General features: G+C 52.1%; 1 protein-coding gene across 1 annotated transcript in view; it reads right to left on the reverse strand.

The window, feature by feature from the left end:
• LOC144176012 (signal peptide peptidase-like 2B) overlaps positions 1-19,812 on the reverse strand; it is a 105,964-nt gene that overhangs the window by 78,449 nt on the left and 7,703 nt on the right. Inside the window, exons 3-4 of the mRNA XM_077705110.1 lie at positions 13,610-13,690; positions 11,417-11,565 (exon numbers count right to left, since the gene is read on the reverse strand). Coding sequence (XP_077561236.1) covers positions 11,417-11,565; positions 13,610-13,690 — 230 coding nt within the window. The remainder of the gene's footprint in view (positions 1-11,416; positions 11,566-13,609; positions 13,691-19,812) is intronic.

A 19,812-nucleotide genomic window follows, 5' to 3' on the forward strand; every position in this document is an offset into this window, starting at 1 on the left:
GTCATGGAATCGCCTGATCCGGAGAACAAAACTCTCGCCGAGGAGCTCGGGCTTGCATTTAACAACCTCACACCACTAAAACGCTCAATGCTTCTAAGTGCACGAGCGGCAAGAGTTGTGGGATACGCGGTGGACGGGAAAGCGACCACTCCGCGATAGCCACAACAGACGAACGCCCAGCCGTCGGCACCGCTAGGGCCTCGTCAGCCCCGTGGCGACGGACGAATATAGACTGGTACGTATGTGCCGTATTTTGATTACGGTTAATAATAGTTCAATTTCAGTAGCAGTATCACTTATGCCAGTTGGCCGGTGTCGTGTATGGAAAGCCGTTCACGCGAGCTCTCCGCTTCGACCAGAAAGATACGAGCGTCAATGCGCGGTGTTTACGGCATTTTTTTCACCAAGGTCAGAGCGATTTGACGAAGTCGGCGACGAGCGCCAGCATGTCCCAGGAGTGAGCTAACGTAAGGGTCCCTGCCGTAATCACTTCCTCGGAGATGAAGCGAGCACACTCGTACTTCCTTTAGCTCTCTTTCTCCTCCGTTTGCAAAGTTCACAAAACGTAGCCACTTGCTTCGCCTAGGTTCGTCGTTGGGCAGCACATGAAAGGAGATCTCCTCACCGGCGGGGATGTCGCACTCCCTCGACGATTTGCCCGTACTACATGGGCATTTCAAAACGCAGCAACGAAATTTCATTGTAAAGTACTCGAACAAACTGAAGTTTTCAGTGGTTGTAAACCGGAAACGAGCTCGTAACGACAGCAGCAAGCCAACACCATTCGAAACTTACGCGACGACTGGCACTATCTCGTCGCTTCTTGCTGTTCCTTACTCCCCTCGTTTCTATTTTGTGGTGCCGGGGTTCTTGCACCCGGCCGCGGTTCCCCAGAAGGACACCGAGCCCCCTCGGTCACACCTTTACTGGGAGTCCCGCTCCGCCAAGGTACACTGCTCAGCCGATCCGGCTGCACACACGTCGCCCAGCCGAGTCCGCCATGTTCCGCCCTAGCTCGTCCCGCGCCACCTCTTCATCCTCAGCCGGCACATGTCCATCCCGTGGGATTGTCCCCCGCCACTATTGCCGGATTACCACACTCTCCCCCCCTCCGAAGAAAAGGCCGACGCTGGCTGCCCTCGGCTGCAGTCGTCGGCACTCTCGAGGGACTCCCACGGCTCAGCCCGGATGGCAGTAGACCGGTGCCACAGGTGGCCTCCTAAGACCCGGGGGTCCTTGCAGAAGGTCCAAACGTGGCAAGGTCCTGTCCGCGGGCCTTGCTCCGCGGGGGTGGTGTCCGGCGCAGTCGTCAGCAGCTGTCCGCCTCGAGCTCCTGCTTCATCTTGGCGAACTCCTCCTTGGTCATGGAGCCCTCGCCCTCGCCGAGCTTCTGGAGCTTCTCCCGCGAGGCGTCAAAGTCCGGCCGCGGAGGGGCCGGGGGAATGATCATCCCGGCGTAGTCCTCGCTCTCCTCCAGGGCGTCATGGAGCCAGATGAACTCCTCGTGCTGCCGAAGCACAGAGAACTCCGGCTTCTGGAAGTCCGACAGCGTCGTCTTGGTGTGGACAGTGAACTTGACCTTGTCCCTCTCGCTGAGGGCATCCGAGATGTCCACCACCAGAGACTGGTCCGCCAGGTCGATCGTGTCTGACCGCATCCTCAGCGAGCTGTCGGTCACGTTTGCCGTGGAACACCAAAACGAGGAAGAAGACCACAATGCCCTTCCCAGGAACCACGGCCGGCCCCACGTTCAGGGCGCCAAATGTGGTACCGGGGTTCTTGCACCCGGCCGCGGTTCCCCAGAAGGACACCGAGCCCCCTCGGTCACACCTTTACTGGGAGTCCCGCTCCGCCAAGGTACACTGCTCAGCCGATCCGGCTGCACACACGTCGCCCAGCCGAGTCCGCCATGTTCCGCCCTAGCTCGTCCCGCGCCACCTCTTCATCCTCAGCCGGCACATGTCCATCCCGTGGGATTGTCCCCCGCCACTATTGCCGGATTACCACAATTTTTACCTTTGCTGGGTGGCGATATGACGGCCAACCTCCTGTGAAGGGATTACGATACGAACCAAGGTCGCGGCTGTGCGTGCTGGAACGGTTCGTTGGCCCCGAAGAGCCTCGAACCCGAAAATTCGTCTGCGCGACGGCGAGATGTAGAGCTCGGCCGGCGCTAGTTTCGTAAGCATTGGCGCACACGCCGCTATGCCTGGAACGTCGCTCTTTTTCCAATGGAGAGCTCCCTGCCGCGTGTTGTGACCAGGCACCGTGCGAGAGCGCTCGCCTTCGTACCGCTTGGTCACGTGACATTACCGGAGCAGCCAATGGAGTAGCCGGGAGCAGCCGGCCTCCGCGCTGTCCGCCGGCGGAGACCGCGAGCCCGCGAGCTTCCGTCGGCGTAGATTTCAGCGCAGCCGACGCCGCGCTGAAACCTACCTGCAACTCTGCAGCAAAATTTTGCTCTGAAACAAACTGGCCAGCCTCAAAAAAATACCCGTAAGGTGACCCGCGTGATGTAGTCATCCAGCCACAGCAGTGGTATCTTTTTTTTTTTCCTGGGAGATTTTGTGCGTGCGTGCGTGCATGGGAACGCGCAACACAGTGAGCGCTCGCGTGCTCCTACTTCGGGGTCATCTTCGGGGTGCCTGCCGCGCGGACTGGGTCCGGCCGCTCGCCGTTGCCGGTCCGCCGGGCCCCTGCCGTAGGTGCTAGCGCCTCGATGACCTGCTGGACGGCCCAGTGCTAATATTCCGGGTTTTCGCTCCCTGCGGCTGCTTCTAGTCGCGGTGGGATCCTTCCTGACTAGGCTTCTTCCGGGTGTTTGGTGCAATAACCCAGGATGTGCATGAAGCTCGCCGTCTCTCATCGGCAGCCTTTGCACTTGTCGGTCGGTTGCGTCTCAGGGTACATATGCGATGTATCAGTAACGGGCTGCAGCTGTCTAGATAAAACGTCTTGTTCTCGACTCAACCTCGGGCATGGGGGCGGGAGAGTTCTGCGAGCCAAGCAGAAAGCCTTCGTTATTTCGCTGTACTCGGTCATTCAATCTTTCGTGCTGAACCACATCGGGCGGTCTGCCGAGGTGCGGTCCGTCGAGTGCTCGCGCCTCGGTATGTGTTCCGTCTCGTTGTGGTTGGTCATCGCTCGGCGAACCGAATTAATTAAGGCACTTCGACCGTGCCTATTTTGGCCTGTGCCAGGCCTACGTCTTGATATGCTCTTTCGCTTACCTAAAATGAGTTTCAAGAAAGTGGAATTCATTTTATTTCGCAATTTGTTGTCTCGCAACAGCGATAAAGAAGCCGCTTGAGTGTTGTGCGGTGACAAAGCGCGGTCGGCAAGGTGTCGTCTGCTCGCGGAACGGGCGGCTCTGCCCCCGGCGGCCGCGGGCCGGCTTGTTTACAGGAGCGACCGCCAGAGGCGCTCGCCTTCGTACCGAAGGGGGAGAGAAAAATCAGAGGGTAGGGCAGCGAGTTCGCGGCTCACGTTCCAGGCATAGTTTTTCCACCGTTGTTTGTCATAAAAAGAATGTGCAGTATGTTTCACGGGCATTTAGCTCGCTATGCAAACTGTAAGCCCTGCCTAACATGCGTTTGCTTTTGCCGGCCTCCGCCAATCGCAGAGCATTCCCAAGTGACATCACAGGTTCTGTTGCGGAAAATGAGCTGGTGGGTCGCATGGTCATTTCCTTTTTTCCTAATTATGTAGCTTATTTGGGCGAAGTTTGCGTTATAAGTGGTGTCGTTATGGTTCTAACGAGGCAATCTTTCGAATGAACCAAACTTGTGTTTTCTCTTCATGGCTCCTTTAAACCCCCCCAATCAATCACACTGGGCGACTATATTATTTTCAGCAGACGTATTTTTGTCCAGAAAAGCGCTTGCTAAACGGGTTTAGTGTAGCGAGTTGAGCGGACGCGGCACTGAGCAGATCCGCGAACACGAATTTGACCATGCTACGGTAGAACGGTCACTAAATCCCTTCTGCAATGCATTATTGCCTATATTTGCGGAGTGTTTGAGGCGCATCTCAAACTCGGTGGCGACATTTTTTTCCCTTCTCAATAGGATTATTTCACGGATCAATTTGAGCAACGGATATTGGAGAGGCTTGGCGTTAAAAAAACTAAACCCAAATGCCACTCCCAACATTTTTTTCTCACGGGAAGCCACGTCAGCAGCACAAGCCACCTGCACGACGTCATTACGGACGTTTGTTCCAATAAAATATCTATTTGGTGGCACCAATTCATTTTTGTGATTTATTGTTTTCTCTTGATAATCATCGTGACATTGGTCCTCTTCTGAATTTCTTTCGGGTGTAACCCTGTGTTAGTGCAATGTACAAATATGCCAGAATATATCCCAGCACAAAACAATTCTGTCCAGGCGCGTCCATTAATAACGGCTGTAAACGACCGCGCCCCGTGAGAAAACGTATTGCATGATTAATTAACTGCAGTAACTAGTTACATAATTTGTACCTAGAGGGACTCGATCTCTGGTTCGTATGAGAAATAAGAGGCCACAAATCTGTAATTTCAGTTTACCCGATCGATTGATCGCAGTCTTCTCTGGCGCGTATTCCCAGAATTACAAGTCTGCGTTTTTCACTCGGTTCGCACATGAACGTACGGCCGCGAGTGCAGTTTAGTGTATCCGGCTGCGAAGTCGGGGAAGCAGGGGCTTTTCACGTCGCTGTACGTGCACACACGCACAACAGCATGTGCATCTTTTTAATCTACTCACAGGAGCCTATAACGACATGAAGGTGAAGGAAACATTTCTACAAAAACGGCAAAGCACTCTAAACTGCGCGGAATTAAGGTGGATGTAGGTCGTTAGTAAAAGCGGGCGCAGAGTGAACGCCGCTGAGGATTCACAATTATCGCAAGAAAGGCGAGTGCAAGGACGCCAGCGCAGCGCTCGAACTACGGCATTTGCGAATGAAGCGCTCTGTATACTGCCGAGAACCGTGCGCAAGACCTCTGTGCAGTGATTGCACGACCACAGTCACGCGAATGCAAGAACGGAACTACCGTAACAGAGCAGTTTGAAATGTCCACGCTCGATCCTTTCGCATTCACGCGCTATCCTGAAGTGTTACCGATCGTGAACTACGCCACAAATCGTGTCTCCCACAGTGCAGTGAGGGTGTGCGGGGCCCTACCTCCCAAAGAAATGACGGTGACTATTAGGTGGTTCCCGGCGCACGCCGGCCCGTTGGGCACGGGCAGCAACCGCAACGAGGAGGCGGACCGAGCAGCGCACGCGCTCACCGGACACGGCGCAAGCTCCAGCCCCCAACTTGCAGAGCAAGAGCTCGACGAAGCGTCGCCACTCACCACCTATAGGGACATCCTTGAGTGGTATCGAGCTAACCGCCGGACCTTCCCACCACCGCACCCTCGTCTGACGAGACGAGAAGCGGTCGTGTACAGACAACTACAAACTAATGCGCTAATGACTCCGGTGATAGCCAAACACATTTGTCCAGAAGTGTTCCCAAGCGACGTGTGTGTGTTGTGTAAGAAGGACAGAGCCACAGCATCTCACATTCTGTGGGACTGTAGACTACACCCCAGTGAAGCCAATACAGCCAAAACGCTCCCGCCGCTCCTCGCAAGTGCGACCAGAGACAAGGACTACGAAATACAACATACGGCCTTCCAGCAGGTGTTGGGGGCCCTCGAACGCCAGCGTCCCGAAACTGCTGCCTCCACTGGAGGCAATGCATGAGTAGGGAGCCGACGACGAGTGGCGGCCCGACACGACGACTAGGCTGCGTCCCAGCTGCCGGACTCAATAAAGATGTTTGCTCTCTCTCTCTGCCGCAGACGTAAACAAAAACCGCGCTGTGCGTATGCGCCAGCGGCATCCGCCCCGAAAATATCCCCTTGTAGACAAAAATATAAAACAAAACACTATCACTCAGTGCGTGTTGGTAAAACGGGGCTCTATAAATCCTATAAATGCTACCAAGGAGCGATTTCGGCGCGAAAACAAGAGCAAACTGCAGCGAGCGCCCTGAAGCGTAGCGAGGGCGTCTGCTCTCAAGTGGCCAACAAATATGGCGGCACCGGCGCGGAGTTAAAGGGATCGCGGCGCCGCGGGTGAGGGGAAAGAAAAAGGAGGAGGGCAGCGGAGAAGGAGGGAGCAGTTGGCGCTACCTTAGTAATTTTAGGGACCTTAAGCGCAAAGGGGTAGCGCTCGCCATCTGTTGGGACTTCCTGGAACCTCGCGCATCCCGTTGGGAGCCCGTGTTACTTATCATAAAACTGTACCGATGAGCATCGTTCATATATGCTGAGACAGCAGTTCCCACGAGAAAGAATACCCCTCACCCAGCTGGCCTCCATCTTGTGTTCCCAGAGCAATCTCCTGCCGCATTCAAGTTGTTTATAACATGGCACTCTTCCTCATATCATATTAAGAGTGCAAGCAAAACCACCTCCCCCTTCTTCCATCTACTCTTCCACTAAAGAGCTATGAGAGAACCTGGTGCCTAACAGCGATCTGCATGTCCAGACGATTCTTCCTCCAGAGCGAAGGGTGCCCGCTTTTAAATGCAGAGCATTTTAGTAACTCACGATGTCACCCGCGTTGGCGTCCGTAGTCCGCATCACTACGTAGTCCGCACCCTACACTATATAAAGAAATAATACCTTCCGGCGCCAGGTTTCGATCCCACGACTCTGCGGGCGGAACGCAAGGTACACGGCACTTTACCGACTGCTCCACGGAGCCGACACAGAATGGAAGGTTACGCACGCGCCTTATATCCTTGACTCATTCAACCGTCGGCCACAGGTGCGCCCTCTCCCCCGCGTCCTCCTCGCCTTCTCTCCGCTCGCAACACCCTCTCTCGCCGCGTTCGGTTCGCGTTCATGTGGTGGCGCGATTTCGGCGCTATAACACTCTCTCGCGAAGTGCATTGGATTGGATTCGATTGGATTGGATTGGCTTGGCTTGGCTTGGATTGGATTTGGATTGGGTTGGATTAAAGTGGATTGTGTTGGATTGTGTTGCGTCATAGCCGCGCCACGTTGCGTCGTAGCCTCTCCACGTTGCGTAATAGCCGCGACAGGGGGTTCACGGCACGTTTCACGTTTCACCATCGACTTCATCGACAATGTCTACGCTGGAAGACAACAATTACAACAACAACAACCAATACGTAATCCATAAGACTTGCAGGCAACGCCCCCCGCGGAAATGCTTTGCATTTGATTGTGCCCCTCGCGAGGGGGATGTTTTGATTTTTAAAACTGTCCGCACGCCTCGCGCGGATAACTTTTAAAATTGTCCGCACGCCTCGAGCCCGAATGCAGCCAATGCAGCGCCGTGTGCCGAGTTTCTTTTTCACATGGCTTCCAGGAATAGGGAACCAGTCCCAGTTAACCGGCGTAATAAAACGTTTTTCACTCACTGACTCACTCGCTCTAGAGCACCACCTTGGTGCAGTTTGTTTAGCGAGAGTTTGAGTAATACACGAGCGCCACACGTTTCGCATTACCACGACTCGACTGCAGTTGGAGACCATGTGTTGACAGCCAGCAGGAGCTCCTGAGTGTGTACCACTTCACGATGAACTAGCCAAATATGACTACTATCAGTGTCATTAGTATAATTAGTGTCATTAATATAATGGCCCACCAGGGCACCGCCGGGTACTACCGCTAGTTCAGTCATAAATGTCAATGAGAGAAAATGCTTGTCGCTTTCTTTGATCCGGCGTGCCAGCGCCCGCCGCGGATGGCGTGGTACAGCGTGCAGTCGCGGGGAGGGAGATAGCTTGCTATAAAAAAAATATCTGTGTGGAACAGAAGACAAAGGCTCATTTGTCTCTCTCGTCGCCGGCTCCGGTATTGCCGGGGAAAGTACCTACGTACCCCATTTTACCCCTCTAAATTCCAGTCTATAGAGTTGGACGGAATCATGGGTGTCTTATGAATTGGCTGGCCGCGGTGGCCCAGAAGACACTTAAACATGTTGGCGGGTAGCGAATTATTTTTCAATGAATCCCAAAAAGTGGAGTGCCATTCCACCCTGTGAAGAAGGATGACCAGCCAAGCTGGGAGGAGTCCCAGGAGTGCACAAAACAGAACAGGTTTGTTCGTAATTTGGGATTGAGCTCACCTGGTAGCGAATTAGCTGAGTGAAACATGCACAGATTCGAGCTGTGTCCTAGCGGACAAACATGGAGCTGTCGGTTTCCCAACCGCGCCGTTGGCCTCTATACTCTCTGCGTAACACCAACGCAAAACGCTTGACCATGGAGGACAGCAGAAAAGCGGAACTGGACCGTGGGATGTCCACGTTTAAATTTCCCACCAGTACAAGCGGCACGCCATCGGTGAGGGCAGTGCAAGCGAACAGGGCAACTATCGGTGCCTGGCTGACCTCACTTCTTGCCAATGGCTCACATTTTTTTCTTTGTTCAAGTGAGTTGTAGTAGATAAACTGCTTACCAAGATACCTTGCATTCTCGATGCGCGTGTTGATCGTCTTTATTTTGCGTTGCTGTCTGCGTGTTAAAACGCTTTGTTGTGTTTAAGAAAACGATTTCACGTTTTGCCATTGAAATGTGCCCGAAAACTTGTCGCCATCCCGCCCTGAGAGAGTGGATGTGCAGCAAAGCTGTTGCAAACCACGACAAATGCTGGTGGAGGAGTTTATGAAATGTTTCTCGTCGCCTCGGCGTCCATGTCGCTTGCGCTCGGGTAGTGTCGATAGATAAGGCTATCGAGTATCGGCACCCTTTTTCTCCTGTTCCGTGCTGCCGCCTTGATCATTGGTCACTTCGCATTATGTGACATTTGCTTACACTTTGACGGTTCATGGACGCCGCCATTTTGTTTATCTGTTTTACAACACTGGTAGGCTTAGCTTGTCGCCTTGCTTTGCGGCTGCGCGCGACTGACGTCGTTCCGAATGCGAAAGATAACACGTGTAACAGCATTTCAGCAGCATAAGTTTGTCCAAAGATGCGGCAAATGCTGCGTCCTGCCTATAGCCTGACGCATGGGCTCGGCGTCTAGGTAAACAACTGCTCTATTTAGTGACACTAGTCCTGCCTAGCCTTCAAATATAACGTGCAAAGATATCCTTAACCAGGAACACATATGGGGGGTGCGTCGCATTGTTCACAAGCGCCTTATGATCGACGATTCGTCTTTTCGATGCTTGTTCTGTGGTTTGCTTAAACCAATTCGGAGCGCTGTGCTGTATGTCGGATTAGCCTGACACATGTGCTCGGCGTCTTATAGGCCTCGGCGCCTTCGCGGTTTTGCCCACGGAGATCGTTTTTGCCAACGGAGATGCAATCATTGGGGTGTAGATGTATACAGGCTCGCGATGGTTCGATTGGTTGGTCTTAGTTTTCTTTCTAGATTACAACGCTGTCTCATTCGCTTCCGGTGTCCGTATACGTCACGCGAAAAGTCATGAAATCGAGCAAGGGGTGAAATGCGATTCTCAATTTGTAATTTCTCGGCAGCTAAAGCATCTGGCGCCACCGAATAAACGCTGAGAGGGCTACGGGGCAGTTGGCAGCTGAGCCCAAGGACGCGGGTTCGATTCCCGGCCGCGGCGGCCCCTTTTCTGATGGAGGCGAAAAGCGAAAACTCCCGTGTGTTCGAGATTTCGGCGGCCGTTAAAGATCCCCTGCAGGTGGTCGAAATGATCTTTCGTCTGAGCCCAACTTTATACTGGCCTTCAGTGTCCCTTTAAGAAGGGCAATAGGTTTTGTAGTGTAGATCTCCGCCGAAACGCCGGACTCGCATGTCAATGCGGGGGCGCGTTTTGAAACGAGATTGTGCTAATGCGTAATATCTCATTCTTTTTTGCAGCTAGTGGTTTGTCGTCGCTGCGGGAATTTGTATGCAGATTAGGCGCGAGAAATCACCAAAACGACTCGTGCCCGTTCAGAATATTCGCACTAAGGCATTCTTTGTTCCGCGCGGAGTAACAGCGGGCTACGGTGATGAGGCGCAGGGTCAACGGTCGTTGTCGGTATTGAAGGGGCCGCGAAAACAAAATGCAAGTTTGGTTCATTCGAAAGATTGCTGCGGTAGAATAACACTGGCCTCACTTGTTGATGGATTGTATGGTATAACGCGCCGACGCAACGCAGGCGATGAGGCGCGCCGTAGTGGAGGTCTTCGAATTAATTTTGACCAGCAGTGGATCTTTAACGTGCGCCAATATCTCGTACACACGGGCGTTTTTGCTGTTCACCTCCATCAAAAAAGCGGCCGCTGCGGCTGGGAATCTAACCCGCGTCCTCGTGCTCAGCAAGATTACGCTTTAGCCACTGAGCCACCGGGGCGAGTCGAAGACACCACTTCTAACGTAAACGTCTCTGAAATAAGCTATATAAGTAGGAAAACACCCACTAGCTTATTTCCCGTGACGTATTATGGGCAGCTGTGCGATTGGCTGGGGCTTTAAAGTGCAAACGTAAGTTTGGCAGGGCTTATAAGCTTGCAGAACGAGTTATTTACGCTTAAATGTAATGCATATTCTTTTCATAGCAGTTAGTATGGTGTGGTATTCACAATGGGAGTAACGAACGCACACGCGAACCTAGAATCGTCACCGTGTGCTGCGCGCACTGTGCTTGCTGTAGCTGCACAGCATGCGGTGCTTTGGAGTTGTCTCACACGACACTGGCAAATTGGAATAAGAGGCATGGAATTAAGTGACCCGGTTTATCGAGCATACCCAATGTTTCACGAAAGGATTACTCAGTGTTTCACAACAACCCACCAATCTTTAACCCATATCCAATGTTTAAAAAAACTAAAATAGATCAGGTACACATCTCGTCAAAAACAAACCGAGTGCTGACAGCGGGCCTGAGCGGTATTGTGGCGTCATCTCGAGGTAGGACGTGAACGAAGCAACGAAAGACGTTTTGTCGTACTCCACGCCCTAGCCAACATATTTAATATTCTTTTCAAATACCTGTCCTAGGTACGCCACATTTGACGTCAGGGAATGCACGATTTAGCGGGAGAGTTCACATTGTGACGTATATAGTGTATTTTCTCAGTAAATAAAGCATCGTTTGCTGCCGAACAAGGGCTGGGGGCACTATCAGACGCCTAATATTTCGAACAAAACCTACTTGTGTGTTGTTTTCATGGCCCTTTTAAGTTGTCCCCACGCCTAGCGCTGTTAACAGCCGATTGTGGAACCTGTAAAAGGCGAATCGGTGGTAGCGAAGGGTGTAAAACTCATGAAAGAGGCGTCGGCGGTGGCGAGGGTGAGCGGAAAAGTGGCTTCACCGGAATGAACACGGTGGTTTGTAAAAAGCACCACTCAATCGAATGGCGGTGCTCGAGAGGGATTGCAGTATTGCTGAGCGCCCCCAACCGGCGCCCGGGTTAAGCGCCTGGAGGCGACGCACTCACTCGGCGCAGAGAGCGATGCCGGACCAGTAGGCGCCTCCGCTGACCGTGGCCACAGCCATGAGCCAGATGACCAGGAAGCTCCAGTCCAGCGTCGTGGGCCGCGTGAAGATCTTGGCCATCAGGCTGCCGTTGTTCCTCTCCTCGAATTGCTGCCAGTGGCGACAAGCCGTGTTACTATTTTTTATTAGGTTCGCTCTCCATCAGTGCGCATGCGCTGTGTGGGCTTGAATGGCACCCTTCATTATTCCATGCCCCGCTGTGCAAGATACACGAGTACGGCGCCCATGAGAACGGGCGCGGTACTCGTATATACGGCGCCGGTGAGAACGTGCACGCCCAGGCAATCAAAGAACACTTGCGGGCACATATCAGAGCTGACCTTGACCAGCTTACAGCTGAGACGACTGCGATGCTTTTACGGTGAATATAGGTCGTGAGTGCTCGGGAAAGTGCGGGAGGGAGACCGAATAATCACCCCGGTATTCCGGACTACATAAGCCCTCGAACCCCCTTCACCACGCAGATGACCGTCTCCGCAATCCTCACGTGAACAAAAATGCTTGTGTGCCAATGTTGGCACTAAACAGTTGTACCATGCGTAGCGGAGGTTATCGAAATCGAATCGTTGCCTAATTAGATGTTCCATGGCGTACTTTGTTTTTGTAACTGCAGCTTCTTAATGCAACGAGGTATTGAATAATGAACACCTGCTAACGCGTCGAATTGACCTTCCTTTGGACGTTTTTACGCCACGACAATGGGTGCGTAGTACGGGAGCATTCAGCCTAATCCTTGAAAATTGAGAGTAAATTCTTAGTAGACTTTCTTGTTTCTCTAGTTCGGAAGACGCTCCAATTTTGAAAGGTGGCCTCTACATTGCCTACAGAAAGACAGAAGCAATCGAAAGGGTGAGACGACCGTCTTCTCGTCGTCCTCCCGCAACGTGGCCGGTTCGAGGCAAGCATCAGTTCTTTGCTCCCTGCCGGAGCGTTGCGTAGTACAGAGAATAATATTTGAGCGATTTGCGCAATCTATAAAACAGCTACAGGTACGGTTTTCCGTGGTGGTCAGTATTCAGAAAAAATAAATTAGGGTAATCCGCTCAACTTTCGCGTAACGCCAAAAAATTGCAGAATACATCGTTCGAAACGGAACTGTTGTTAACGTCTGAGTCTGGAGTAACAATTTTTACACTTGCACACCCTTTTTATAATTACGGCTTAAGTCTGAACAAGATGAAGGTAACGTTTGTGTCAAGCTCTTCTGTCTGCATAAATTTGTTGGCTCAGAGGGAACCACAGACTACCTTCCCAGTTGTTTTGTTCATAACAAACCAAAAAAAGTGCGGAACGCTAGACAGAGGGAGAAACAAATACCAAAAAATGTGAAGGAGAGAGTGAATATCGAGACAAAAGTGATAGGGAGATCTATTCGTTGATTTTAATGAATGTGTGAGCAGCTAGTTCATCTCCCTTGCGAGCATGAGATTCGGCCCAATGCGCTTCTCTTGCTACTCAGAGGTCGGCAGTTATATGCTTTAAGTGGACCCTACGTACACTGTGCCAGCCTTACGTTCCGTTTCAACCATCCAAACCATCCGTTTGTTCGCTGTAGCAGCCGTATTGGCTGTTGCTGTCTCTTCCTTTGTTGCCAACCAGTGTCGCCATTTCGTCGCCGTCATTTCTGTTCCATCCTGTCTTGCGCGTACTCCGCCCTGCAATCGCGTCACCCTCTATTCTCCAACGCCAACAAACATTGATGCGGCGCGTCGAGGTGGCGCACGACGCATCCCGTTTTGACACGACATCGCCCTAACCACTGCGACCGCAGCGCCACGGTCGCCCACGTGGCTGCTGCCTCCAGGTTCGGCTTTACGCCCCCATCTCCACAGCCGTTCTGTCGTTTCTGACTTCACGTCTAACTCAGGGTTGACGAATCGACGGTGCAAACTATTTGCGAATTGACCCCTCTATTTTCCACACAGTTGAAGTTAACTCTTGCCATTGGGCTGCCGCTCTATGGATGTGTTTACGAGCAGTTGGCTTTCGCTAAAATATTGACAGTTTCTTTTTGTCCTGTTGGGAATCACTGTTTAACCGCATGTCGTAAACAGTTCAAGGAGCCGTAGATGCTCTTCGCCAAAAAATCTTCCCTTTGCACCCCTTCAATCCCGAAATAAGTGGTGGACCATACCGCAATTTGGCGACCCGTGGAGTTCTTGAGGAAGGTTATGACTATGTCCACCTTCTTGATGGTGGTAGTCGTCTCCTTTATCTGCGAAGGCAATCAGAGAGCAAAATGTACAGCCGCGTTCAGTAGCCGCATTTTTGTTTTAGGCTGACATATCACGAACACTTTTTTAAAAAGAACCTTACACCGCTCATGTGCAAGTCCCTGAGCACCTCGACTACCACGAGTATCATCATCATGACGAGCCGTACAGGGCTCCGCTCTTCTGACGTCGCGTAATGGGCAACGTCGGTCATCTTGCGGTTCATTAATGCGAAAAGAAAGGAGGATGACTTTTTCCACACGAGAGACGAAGACGAACGCTTCGACTGATGGAAAGAGAGACACTCCGAGACACTTCATTGCCTGTCCTCAACACAGGCACCACGGGGGCCGCTTTCAAGATGAAACTGAAGCAATACGGCAAGTAGGACTAGCTGGCGCATTACTAAAAACTTGAAAGCGCTCAAATAATGGCAGTGACGTCATAACTCGGCGACATAGGTCAGAGAGAAGTGATGGTCATGCCATAAGAAAAAGCTTGGTGTCGCAATAGTCTTTCAAATAGCATCTCTGCCTTCTCATCGGCGCAAATACGCTTTTTGTTTGCTGCGGTGATTCTAAGTGGCGCCCAAGGGCGAAAGCTGTGCACCTGCTGCGCTTAGCTACTAAGCCGCTGGCGGTTGTGCAGCCCTTCCTCGTCGACGCTCTATAGTTGGCACGTTGGTGTCAGGGGTTTTCGTGCATCCCTAGGAGAACAGATCCTCCGCTCACAATCAGTGATAAAGCGGTTTGTCTTTGGTACCAGCTCTCGCCTGTTGCAGGCTGGAAAGTTGGAGACTAATAAAGGCTCGTTTTATGATGGTAACAGCACACGGAGAGACTTGCTCCCAGTTGTCTGAGCTTGTCTCGATCCTCGTGGCCGCCATGCCGAGAGAGCAGAGCAGCGGCCGCAGTCACTTACTTTGCCGGGATTTTGTCACGATTTGGTTCTGTCACGTTATGCCGCACAAGTGAGATTTAGAACAGATGACGAACCGCTTTGGGGCCTAACAAGGATAGCAACACCGCCCTTGAATTTCTTCGCGCCGGCACCCTCCTTCCTTTACCACCACCCTCTTCCAACCCGCGCACGCATAAACCGGCAACCGGTCATCCGCGGGGGCTCAGAAGTGAGATACTGTCGAACATATCACTCTCAAACCCCATTATGCTGAGTGGTATTGGCCCGCGTCGGCGTTCCAAGCGGGCCAGTTGCTGTTCATCCAGGAGGGATTCGCAGCTACATGACCAGTTGGAACTTCAGGCGGCAATGGCGGCGGCAACGGCTTTCCGTGGTTTTCGCGCCCATTCACGCTTCTGTTCGGGCTGACGCTTCTTAAGTTTCCGCTCTCCCTCCAAGCGAGCGACATGCGCCCGTCCCATAGCGAGTTAACACCTCGAGGGATTCGCCCTCTATACAAGTGGACACACAAGGCGGTGCCACTTTCGCTGCCCAGTCGTAGGCACCACATTAGCGAATTTTAGCTGACCGTTTTTCTCGGCCCGCTCCGCCCCCATAGCAAGCGGGAGCGCCATCGCGCCTGTGTGGAGCGGAAGTCCGCGGACGGCATTGGCTCCGGTTGCGCCGAGCGGGACGCCGATACCGGAGCGGCCGTCGAAAACGGTCAGCTAAAACTCTCTATTGTCTGTGCAATACACCAACCCACACCCAAACCGCGCGATTGTGGAGGAGCGGAAAGGGTGCATTTAGCCATGACAATGCCACGTTTAAATTTCCCACCACCCCAACGGGTATGTCATAGTAGCGGCATTAAGACCTGTTGTGCGTGCGTGCCCCTCTCTGCAGCCCCAATCCGGCAACCGGGGATAGGCGCCTAATTAGGCGTGAAAACACTAGTGTATGGAGAAAGGCTATGTGGAGCAGACTAAGATCTGTCATTATTCTTCGCTGGAAGAACTATGACCAGCTGGTCAAGGAGGACCACCGACGCGACAATGTTGCTCGGAATAACTTTCAAAAGAAGGAAGAATATGTGCTCACGCTGGCTTCCCAACGGGGCATGTTGCTTGAAACCAGCAGGGACGCGCAGATAGTGGGAAAGGTTGAACTTCAAGTGGCAACGGCTGCGGCTACAATTTCGGCGGCGGCGGTGGCGGCCGCTTTCGGGCGTCTTTACACCCATTCGCGCTGGCGTTGATTCTCCGCTATCATCTGATAAGGGCGCTACGGCCGCTGTCAGTCGACTGCGAAACTTGTGAAAGACGCATCAGTGGTGGTGAGGGGTAACCGTTGAGGGGTAATCGTTGTGGTAACCGTTGTAAAAAAGGGGTTCGCGGTGGCGAGGAGGAGCCCCGCAGCGGCGCCGAATAAATCTGCTTCGCCGGAATGAAAACTAAGGGTGGGGTGGGGGGGGGGGGGGAGGGGGGGGGGGAGGGGGGGGGAGCGGTGACACATATACTGCTTTGCGGTAAAAACACTTCCCATGGTAAGAATCGTACCTGAGTCCCTCGTGTTGTGAAGCTTACGTGTATCCGGTTAAAAAAATCGCGCCAATTCACGCTGTGAATGTGGTTGGAAAGCAAAGCTGTAAACGGCGCCCACCACGATTACCCATGCGACGTCAGTTAAATTCACTGACGTCGCTCTACAAATAGTGAAACCAGAGAAAAGTAAAATGCACCTAACCACACCGTTTTATTACTTCAAATAGATATTCTTCGTAACGTGAAGGAGCACTGACACGAAAATTTTGTTACACTTTTATTGCGTTTATCGATGCTTAATGGTCTGGCCAACCTGAAACAGCACTTCAAATACTTCAGCGCGCGATAGTTATTTACAGTGAACGGCCTGAAAATCGTTTGTTTCAAATTCCCACGCTTTCATCCCGAACGGCGCATATGACAGACTCCCTGCCTGACCTCACCGCTTTGTGCGGACGTCACCGGCGCCCGCTTGAGAGGGTATTGCGCCCGCTCGCCGCTCGTGGGGCCGCGCGCGTGAAGTGACGTCACGAGTTTTTGACGAGCGCTGCGCGTCACTTCTTTTTCCTCTTCTGGAGTGATGTCACGCTGATGTCCATTTGCTGAGTGCCGCTGCGCGCGCTGCTCCATCGGCGCGATAAATGAGATCCAATTGAACTATGTTCTTCGCGTCACAGGCCGCTCATATTTCAGTCAGGGTATTCTGTTGAGTGAAGGAAGCGAACTGTGCAATAATATTAACGCCGAAAATTGGTGCCAGTGCTCCTTTAAAACAATTATGAGGCATGAACGGTGTTTATCTGAGTTGTATTGCTGTAGCACATGAGTGGAAACTTTTTTTTATAAAAGTAACTGAAGCTCAAACCAGGTGTTAGAAGATCTCACTTCTCCATCTCTGCCGCCGCGGACGGAGGCCACGGGATCGGCGGCCGAGACGGTGGAAGAGGACGAGCAGAAGAAGGAAAAGAAGGAGGAGGAGCAGAAGAGGAGGAAGTACTTCTATTCATTAATTATCAGGATCAACAACAACAACAACATATTTCTGAACGGCCCAGAGTGCGGCCCAGGGGAGTGGTTCCTTCTTCACTGGAGCGCATATGCAGTCCGTGCCATCTGTGCTCTGTCCACCAACTGAAGCTGGGTAGGCAGAGAGGGGCTTGTTGGGTAGTTGATGGAAAGAGAGGAGGGTGCTCAGGTCTAAAGCACAAAAGGCGATAAGGCTGGGTTATGTCCCTGAACGAGACAAGCGGGTGACTGTCCTCATGCGGCTCCATCGGGGGGGGGGGGGGGGGGGGGAGCAAAAGCGCGGGCTTGGTGGGCGCATTCGTTGTCCTCAATAGAAGCGTGAGCGGGCGTCTAGATAAGCTGAATGAAACCGTTTGGGGAGGGGGATTTTGGCACACGCAGTACACGTCGGGACACCCAACCCGACTGCTAATTCCGGTAGGCTTGTTGGGAATGGGTTACTACCTTCCGAACCCCTGGTTGAGCGAGCGCCAGGGCGGTGGTTGCCTCTTCTGCTGCCATCATGTCTTGGGTCTTGAGTGAGGCACACGCAAAGAGGTTAGTTCTGGAGGAAGCCACGATGATTGCGTACTACTGTCCTCGGTGTTGGGAGGTGTCAGTGTAGATGATGGCATGAACCCCACCACGGGTGATGTTGAGCGCTTGAGCCCGTGCTTGTCGGCGACCCTCGTCGTGTGAGGGGTTCATATTTCTAAGCAAAGAGAGCATCTTTAGTTCTTGTCGCCAAGAGTGCGGGAGTACATCAAGCGTAGTGACACTCTGTGCTGCTAAGCCAATCTGGTGAAGGATGCGGCGACCACCGCAGTTCTGCTCATTTGGAGCTTCTGGTTAGAAAGATGGCCCTCTATCAGCTCTTCCACAGTGTTGTGGAGCCCCGTGCTAAGCAGCCTCTCTGTGGACGCACTCAGAGGAAGACCAATGGCCTGATCAACCGCCTTTCTAATTATTATATAAAGCATCTTTATGTCCTCCTTGCCGAGAAGAAGACAGGGGGTTGACGTAAGTGATTCTCGAGAGGAAAAACGCTTGAATTAATGGAAAGCGAGGCCTCAAGGAATCCGATATATGGGATTCCTTGAGGTTTCGCTTCTTTGTGGCAACTCACCTGATCCTGTGTATGATTGAATTGATGCTGTATTTCAGGCGCTGCAAGGATACGTCACTCTTGGTGTTGGCGTGAAGTATCCTAATACTGGGGCTTGGAGTTTTGGCCTGGCCATCAAGGAGTATATTTGTGTTCCTTGATGTGTCTTTTGGCGTGAGGCCCGAAGACAAAGAGCTGTGATTTTTTACGTGAGCACTCGAGGCCACACGCTTTAGCACACTGGCGTAGTAGAACTAAGATGCCATGCGTTGGTGCGAGCTTCCTTTAATTTTTGGCGCGCACAGGGCCGCTGCATGTGCCGTGGACGGAGCGCACAGCGGGGCGTGAGGTCGGGTAACGCTATCACGTGGCATTAAGCGAGAATGCAGGGGGTAAACCCGTAGATGTGCTTGGTGAGTTTACCACCTGTCTTCCCCGCCTCCGCGTGGGCTCGTAGCTAAATCTTTAAGACAACGGGCTCTCGCTTTGTTACGCTATTAGTTCGAGAATCGATTCCTGGCGGTGCCAGTAAATTCTTTTATTTGTTCGCGGGAGTTTTCTGTTGACACCAACGGTCGCGAAAGAACGCTTGGGTGGTAGAGGTAAAAAAGCTTTGCTTTAAAAAAGATTGCCGCATTTTAACAATGACGGAGTAGCTTAGATTTGACAGAAAAAATTAGCAGTGCCTTAGCTCAGCTATGCCAGGACATACGTAGCGTGAGCTAAGGTTCAGCTGCTTATCCTTAGGTTTCCTGGTTGTGTAGGACTGGCTGATTATCGTGCTTACTGCTGATAAAACCATTTCCAATCCGATTTAATGCAATCCAATTCAATCAAATCCATTCCAATCCAGTCGCGGCGGCGGCGGCTCTGGTGCGCTAGCTGTGCACCGTGACACGGCATGCTCCCCGTGCATGCGCAGCACGGCTCTCCAGGAGCCACGCGAAACTGCTCAACCTCGGCGAGTGTAGCTCATGCTACAAAATTACGCACCCCTCCCCCTCATGAAGGCGATGGTTCAACGCAAAGCTGTCTCCATGCGAAATAAAATAGCGAAGGTTCAAAATCAAAGCCCCTGCCATCAAAAGTCCCAAATGCGTGCGAGTCAAAGTCAAAGCTCAACGAGTCCAAGTCGAAACCGCCTGTGACTTAGTCTATGCTCGGGCAACAACCAAGGATATCCCCACAAGAAAGCTTCGCGTTCAACCATCGTCATCGCTAGACAGTGGGATGGATAAGATTTTTAATCCTTGGGTAAAAAGTAGCATGGTGTAAGAGCTAGCGCGGTCTAGCGCGGTTTATGCCAAATGTGTTGTCGTTACAAAGAGTGAAACTCCAATCATTCATGGTTAGGAAAGGCTGATATCATTCTAGGCTTTTAGGATATGTTTAGGTCGCTACCCCATCAACTTTAATTGTTCGAACTAAGCTGTAATTATAGGTCAGTATCTCATTCACGCGAATTGGTTGCTTACATTAGATTAAAAATTTCAAATGTGGGTTCACCTGCATATTTTGAAACGTCAGTAGCACCATATGGTTCTGTACTGGACTTTTCAGTTTTTTTATG

The sequence above is a fragment of the Haemaphysalis longicornis genome, unplaced genomic scaffold (assembly GCF_048455015.1).
Source record: "Haemaphysalis longicornis isolate Haplotype H1 unplaced genomic scaffold, Haemaphysalis longicornis Haplotype H1 scaffold_3, whole genome shotgun sequence".
NCBI lineage: Eukaryota > Metazoa > Arthropoda > Arachnida > Ixodida > Ixodidae > Haemaphysalis > Haemaphysalis longicornis.